The sequence below is a fragment of the Ceratosolen solmsi genome, unplaced genomic scaffold (genome assembly GCF_000503995.2).
Source record: "Ceratosolen solmsi marchali unplaced genomic scaffold, CerSol_1.0 scaffold8, whole genome shotgun sequence".
Classification (NCBI taxonomy): domain Eukaryota; kingdom Metazoa; phylum Arthropoda; class Insecta; order Hymenoptera; family Agaonidae; genus Ceratosolen; species Ceratosolen solmsi.
In genome coordinates, this window is record NW_011948439.1 from 339,851 (window position 1) to 347,622 (window position 7,772).

Here is a 7,772-nt window from a genome sequence, read left to right on the forward strand (position 1 = left end):
CATGCCGAGCTGCAAACAAATATTGTAATTTAGTGCCTCCTATATCTTTACCGAACCTGTAATCCTTGCGCGAGATATTAACATTTAACTCGGAGAATTCAATCTCAAGAATAATTATGTTACTTTATTGCAGAATTCTTATACATACTATAAATTATAAGGTCGCTACAACATTCTTATCGTCTTAAATATATCAATATATGTACAATAATATAATACAGTATATTATATTAACGAATTTCTAAACGAGACTTACAATTTACAACTTTCGATCTGGCACATAATTAGTTATTAAACAGTTGGTTTATTGCTTAATAATAGTTTTTGTTTCATATTTATTAACAGAATGCTTTTATGCCTTCATACGACGAGGAGAGTCGTTTCGAAAATTTATTGGCTTATCTTTAAATGAAAAACTAGTCGTTAATTTAAATTATAATTTTTATTAAGAATAAAAAATGAATGGTGACTATTGATGGAAAGTAGTTGGCCAGCCCGAGAACAGATGTATCCTAAGGTAACTTATAAGAATAACAGTACTTGTCAGTATGAAAATACAAAATCATAATATAATACATATGGGTAAATGACTTTCGGGTCAATTATGACTTTAAAGGAACGATGGCTTATAAAATATAAAATAGACGATATCTGGGTTCGTTAATTTTTTCAAATAAAATCTCCAAGTCTGCCAAGTTGTTATACCAAATAATAGACTCGGGCACTTTTAAGTGGTAAACTTCGTGCGCTCGGAACCGATAGGATTACCAAACCAATTTACACCGTTGATACTTACAGGGATCTCTTGGGTGCGTTGGGATCCTTCATGTGCTTGCGCTTTTTGCCCCGGCCTGTCACCTTCTCGCCCTTGGGCGGTATGTAGCTCTGCATCTCGGTATCGTATCTTTTCTTGTCCTTTTCGGCCATTTCGTGGAAACGTTTCTTTTCCTTGTCGCTCATAGTCTGTGAACATTAAGAGACGTACGTCGGACATGCAATAGATCGTTGTATCATTATAATATCAATAAAAATATGTGCGTGCGCTGAGAAGAGAGAGAGAGAGAGAGAGAGAGTATAAAATAAGGAAAATAAATGCAAGGAATTACTAAAATCGATGGATAGTGTATCATTTTATGATGCGAAACAAATATAAAATAATGGAAAATGAGGACCGGGATGCAAGAGGTATTGTTCGGGTAAAATCAAGGAATATGGACGATGAGAACGCTTACGAAAGAGAGAAAGAAAGAAAGAAAGAGAGAGAGAGAGAGAGAGAGAGAGAGAGAGACGGTGAATGAGAAAAAAGCGACGAAAAGGTGGGGCAAAGTTAGGGGTACGTGTGGCGCTCTTGTGTATTGATCGGGACGGAGAAGGGGGAATCGAGGGACGCGCGCAAGGACTCCCCCATTTTCACTAGGATATCAATTTTCACGCGCGGCTGGGCTGCGCGAGAGTCGCCGATCTCTTCCCTCCGGCGGGACCACCCACGCATCACGGATGAGGAAAGAAGGATGGGAGGGGTGAAGGCAAGGTGAGAGAATTGAGAAGCAAGGAGAAAAAGAAGCGCAGGATCAGAAGAAAAATGGCCGCGTCGAAGTGTAGCAACTCACCTGCCCTCAAGAGCGACGAGGGCGATACTTTGCAAAAGCGCGACTGAACCGGCCAGTGAGGAGTCCGATAACTTCGGCACGAGGATACGTCGTAGCCCTCGCGTCCCTCCTCGCAGCGGCGGACGGAATGCGTGCGCCGCTGAGGTGACTACGGTGGCGCCTACTATCCTCAAGATACGGCTGCTTCGCGGAGTACGTACAATTTCAGTGGAACGAATAGTTCGAAACGTCCTTAGGATCGCGAGAGCCAGAGCGAGACGAGAACATTGGGTATACACGCTGACAGCGATAGCTAAGGGGAGGCGTTTCGGTCGAAGGGCGAGCCGAAAACGAGACGACGCAGATGAGAGAGAGAGAGAGAGAGAGAGTGCGATCGACGCGCGCAGGGGTTGGTCGATAGAATGGCACTCTCGCACTCTCTCGCTGCTTTTTCTTCCTATTCGGCTGCGCCCCTCAAACCTAACCCAATTTTTTTCGTCTCTCACTCTTACCGTCTATTGCTAGACTCTAACCAATGCGCCTTTGGCTGTCTCCCCCACCGTCAAATAGCTACGATTCCCAGTTTGCAGTATGCTATTATTTCGGCCATGATCGGAGCCCGATGACTTTTGAAAATCGAAAATATCTATGCTCCAAAATATCCAAAAAAATATACGAATGAAATTAAAGAAACAACGATACATGCGAACGGGTACACAAGCATAAAATTATTGGCGCCTGAAGATCCGCAAGGCTGGTCGATCACGCGACGGCGCCGACATATTTGGCGTTTCACTACTTTCTGTCGCCCATAATAGGATGCAACTTTTGATCAAAATTTAATTCTACTCAAATGCTACTACTTTTAACTTTTCTCGAGGGAAACTACAATTGGTCAGTAGCAATCGCTTCTCGATAATTATTAGATACCATATAATTAAGTTTGTACCCTCTTCCCCCTCTTCCTGCCGCTAAGAAGTTTGTATTGGAGCATAAAAATCAATGTCGATTGAAATTTTTTTCTCTCTCGCGTAACCAAGGCAATTTAATATTCGTTATTAATGATTTATTCATATACGACACGTCACACGTTCGTCTATTTTGATAATCAAGCTCATCAGCGCTGTTTCTTTTATCGATCAATAAATTATGCATACGGTCTTATCATTGCTCTCCTGTATAATACAATAGACAAATGACCACGACCGTGAAAATTCTTTATGACTTTAGGAACTTTGTTTTTTTATCCCCCTTTTTTTCTAATAAAATCAAATGACCGCCCGCATGCAGAAAGAAATTAATTGCCTTCGTGTTCATTTTTCTGCCATTCATTCCCCACCAAATGACCATCCTTCGATTAACGACTTAAATTTCATTATCGCGCGCACGACCGCTCATTTCGCGGTTAAGAATCTTTACCGCTGATGCCGAAATACTCAAGCGCAAAATTACTTAGGGGATCGGCGGCAAAGCTGTGCCGCCTCATCGGCCTTGGTTGTTCGTGAAATGTCAGCGCCATTAGGCGGACGACACGCGAGTGAGGACAAAGAGCAATTAAAGCCGAAGCGGGAGGTTGCCAACAAGAAGACGTCCATTTCGTCAAGTCGTTGTTTTTCCGAAGCAGAAGTGTGCCTATTAAAATATCCCATTGAATTTCCTCGATGAACGTACCTGCGCGTCCTGCGGTGTGAATATATACATATCAGTGTTATTGCCGGAAGTCGCGCGGCGTGAATGGTTTGCCATGTGAGCGAAAAGCCGGTGTTTATTTCGTTATCGCTGCCGGCGTATGTAAGATTGATAGTGCACGCGTGCGCGCGCTCCTTCTCTAAAGAAAATTCCCAATATCGGATTTGATATTGGAGGCCAATACCGATTTCCCGCGCACCGAGTCCTTTAACCAATTTTGACATTGATCTGTGATTTTCCAAGTCCAAACTCATCCTCCCCCTTTCTACGGCCGGCCATCTAAACTTTCTGTTTACATGTTAGTGGTCGAAATCGTAAATAAAAACAGCAACCGTATAATACAGGTAAGCTAGGCCCTACAATAAAGTTTACAATAAGGATTTTGAAAATTTGAGTGCTACAAATGCGATCGTTTTCGGCTACGTCCTTAGTTCCAACAACCGATATTTATTCGCAACTTGTTAACTGTACACGAAAATTGGGCCCTCTGGCGCATTTCAAGTGACGTACCCTAAATAAGAGGTTCAAGGATATTTTTAAATTGTAAATGGTGGGTGCACGATATGGCGAAACCTGTCATAAACGCATTAAATTAATAGAATTTGTTAATCACCGACGCGGTACATTTTCGTGCAACGGCGACATTTTACAAGTGTGCTGTTTCTCCTCGGGTCGAAAAAGCTAACCAGTGATTTTAATAATTCCTGCACGTCATTCGCCTCATTCATCAATTCGTATAAATAATCAAACGATCTGAAATGAGAAGCGCGCTTGTACCGGTGGTGATAGGTATTTAACTATTAACCATTGAGGTATATCGTTGATAAGTATGTCATTGCACAAGCTGAAGATTTGAAAAACATTAAAATAATAAAAGTCCATGCTTACCTTCCACCTGAGAGCACACTTTTTGGAAAATTCTTGGAAGACGATGTTTTCATCAGGGTGCTTCTTCTTGTGTTCCTGACGACACGTCTGAACGAAGAAGGCATACGCTGTCATCCGACCTCTTGGTTTAGTCGACTTTGCTCCTCTCTTGTCCTGTTGTAAACCCACGTTATTTTGTTGAAGATTATTTTGATGATGTAACTGCTGTATTTGATGCTGAAATCGAGAAGAGAAAAAGCTCACTGTTAGAGGGGAGGTTCGTAATGCCAAAGCTCTTTTCCCTTGGGGTTTCACTTAGACTTCCTAGTATTTTTGCATTTCTGTCTCTCGATTCAAACACCTTCTCAATATTGTTCCGAGGTTCTCTGTTGTAACTATTCCTCGTGTCATATCTCGCAATATCTAAAGATAATGGAAAGCATCTTTCTTCTCTCTTATATATTTATTGTTTTTCTTTAAAATCGATTAACTTTCTGAGTAAGGTAGGTAAATAAAACAAATAAAAAAACTCTATACTCCGCCTCATTCCATTGTATTACATAATTTATTGAAATGATAATTTATGTTCCTTGGAGTGGAGGAACGGTCGGGTTATCGCGATAAAATTAATTGCAGCCGAGTACATCTTCCTTCAAACATAGTAATTTCAGGTAGCATGTATTTTTGTATATGTAAACGGTAAGTTTATAAGAAGAATGATTGATTTTCGATTGAAGTTTATAACTTTGTAAGATTATCTAGTGTTTATAGATTATAAACCAAGTCAAATTTCTACTATAAATTCAACACCCAAGTTTTGTTCTGGCTCTTACATAATAGAACTTTCGTCTAAATGTTCGAGTGGTAACTAGTATGGATAAAATGATTGAAATAAATGATCTAAAATCAAGAATTGATTGCATATGTAAATAAAATCGGGTCATAAATAAACAAAGAAAATCAAAAGAAAATATTAGAAAATTTAGCAATAAATTAGCGTTAAATTCGTTATTATTAAAATGCTTAAGGAATGACTATTGCAATTGGTTTTTCCGATTCAACATATTGGATTATTTTTTAATGCCGCACAAAAAAAAAAAAAAAAATGAAAAAAAGTACCCGAGTCGAGATAGGACGAACGGGCGAATAGGAGAGGTAAGAAACAAAATAATCAAAGTAATTATCCGCTATAGAAGCGAAAAAAACGATAAGATGATCACAAAATCCTATAATTTTGGTAATCTTCGGGTCATTTTTCTCCAAAAACAAAAAAAAAAACATTATAGTAATAAAAAAGTAATACATAGAAAAATAATAATAAAAAAAAATACAAGGATGAAAGATACGGCGATTATGAGAGAAGCGAAATAGGCGGACACGCTGACCAGCGGAGAAAAGGTATCCTCCAAGTAACCTTCGGAAACGGCCAATTACATTAATCTGTAGAGAGCGTAAGTCACTGACACTGGAGAAGTCGCGGCCGATGATGAAGGTATCGAGTATGAATTGAAAGGTGAAGAGATATAGGGAGTACTACTACACATCTGCGACAAGCGGATTTATTTGGAACCATCTGTATTCATTCGGGCAATACCGAGGACTCGATCAGGCAGTTTTTCCAAGATAATCCGATCAAGGGTAGTGATGGGAAATAAGCGTTAGCTCAACGTCCACTTAAATTTACAAGTAATTCGTATAATAACGTAGGGACGCCATTACAATAAAAATATAAACAATACAATTCGAAATAATCACAAATCGTTTAGGAAATGCAACGGTACACAACCGTGTAAAAATTCTGGAACATATTCCTTTTCCTCGTCCTAATTATCAAAATTGACATTGAGAAGAGACACGGTGCCTCGATATACACGACGATGACCGAGAGAATAATTATTTGATTCGAAATCGACATCTCAAATTGATGAATTGTCCTGGTGGAAGAGAGCCGGTAAACGAAAATTAAACAGTGGCGATATAATCAATAGGCTTGTTAAGGGATTCGTCGAACGCTTGGAGGCGTCGACGGCTTGGAACCGAAAGTTGAAGAAGTAAGCATTACTTCTAATTCCTTCTTTGGCGAAAACTTAAATAAAAAATGAAAAGTTTAGCGCGGAGGCGCAGGCCATGACGTCCAAGTAAAAGAATAAGGGGTCGATGTTTTTGTTCCCGATGTCACGGTGTTTAGTTTTACCTTGTTGTCATTAGAAGGAGAGCGCTTATAAGTAATCGTGTTGAGGCAAGCATTGGTTAGGAGTTATCGAGGGGACTCGGGTAGCAGAAAACTGAGGTCAGGGCATTACTACTTCAGCTGCTGCTGCTGGCGTTCGATGGCGCGCCTGACATACAAAATGGACGAGGGGCAAGAGGGTGGGGGCCATTCGTCCGCGAGGGCCTAAAGCGACGAAAAACACGCGTGAAAGTTCGAAACGGATAAAAATTTGGTCGGCAGTAGCGGCGCTTTTTTCTTGTTCAATCGGCGCCGCGTCGAGTTTCTTGGACTCAGCGCGTTCGCATTCCTGAGCCAATTGCGATCTCTGCTGGATATGAAAATAACCTTGGATCCGGATTGGCGCGAAAAGTGGAATGGTTATATAGTGCTTGACTGTGTAACTGACAGAGTGTGCGTGCGTGCACGCGCGCGCTTTCTCTCGTTCCTATCCCGTGTTTCCCTCCGGGCGGCCGAAAAAGCACCGACCGGAGACGGAAGCGAGGGTCGTCGGCCCGCGTGGACGGGAGGAGTATCCGTCGCCCCCACGTGCCGTAGGCCTGGAATAAGACGATAGGCGAGGGAAGAGAGAGTGTGGAAGAGGGAGAGGAAAAGATTGGGTTTGTTTGTTTGTGTGTGTGTGTGTGTGTGTGTGTGTGTGCGCGCGCGCGCGTGTGCGAGGGGCGAGAGGTAGGGGGAGGAGGGTGAATGTGAATGCGCGCGCGCGTGAGTACACGAGTGCGGGGGGTTGGGAGATGTCGACAGTGGTAATTGGAAGGGGGAGGACCCAGGACTGACCGGCGATATGATGGGCGGCGTCGAGGTCTGCGTGGTAATAGAAGCTAGATGTTGACCCTGCTGCAGCTGTTGCTGATGCAGGTTGTTCTGCTGGTCCATAACCTGACTTGGGTACCACCACTGCACGCCTGGAGGTGCCGAGGGCGCGCTCACCGGCACCCCGGTCCTATAATCGTAACCCTTCATGCAAGCGACAGGGCTGCTACTAGAAACAGGACTGCTCTGGGCGCCCGTCGTCGCCGGGTTCTGGAAGCTCGAGGCCATTTTGTAGGAAAAGAGCTGCTGCGTCGCGGCTGCCGCGGCCGTGCTCCTTACGATATCTTGATGATGCTGGCTAAGCTGCTGCTGTTGATTTAAGAGGTGCTGATGCAGATTCTGTTGCTGTTGCTGCTGGGCCTGCTGCTGGGCCTGTTGCTGCGCGGCAGCGACCGCGGCCGCTTGCTGCTGGGCCTGCTGTTGTGCCGCGGCGGCGGCCTGCTCATTGAGGCCGGCCGGCCACCACGCGGCAGTACCGTCTTCGCGATTACCGGGACTAGCGGTTGCCCAGCCGCCGGCTACGCGATGGTGCTCCGACATTGCGGGAGCGTGTGCGCGACTGGTGCTCTTTTATGGGCTGGGGG

General features: G+C 43.3%; 1 protein-coding gene across 1 annotated transcript in view; it reads right to left on the reverse strand.

Moving 5' to 3' along the window:
• The window catches only part of LOC105365427 (high mobility group protein DSP1-like), an 8,548-nt gene extending 782 nt beyond the window's left edge, over positions 1-7,766 (reverse strand). Inside the window, exons 1-3 of the mRNA XM_011503581.1 lie at positions 7,153-7,766; positions 4,167-4,382; positions 797-963 (exon numbers count right to left, since the gene is read on the reverse strand). Of these exons, the coding sequence (XP_011501883.1) occupies positions 797-963; positions 4,167-4,382; positions 7,153-7,728 (959 nt within the window). The 5' untranslated portion in view covers positions 7,729-7,766. The remainder of the gene's footprint in view (positions 1-796; positions 964-4,166; positions 4,383-7,152) is intronic.
• Between the last annotated feature and the right edge of the window lie 6 nt (positions 7,767-7,772).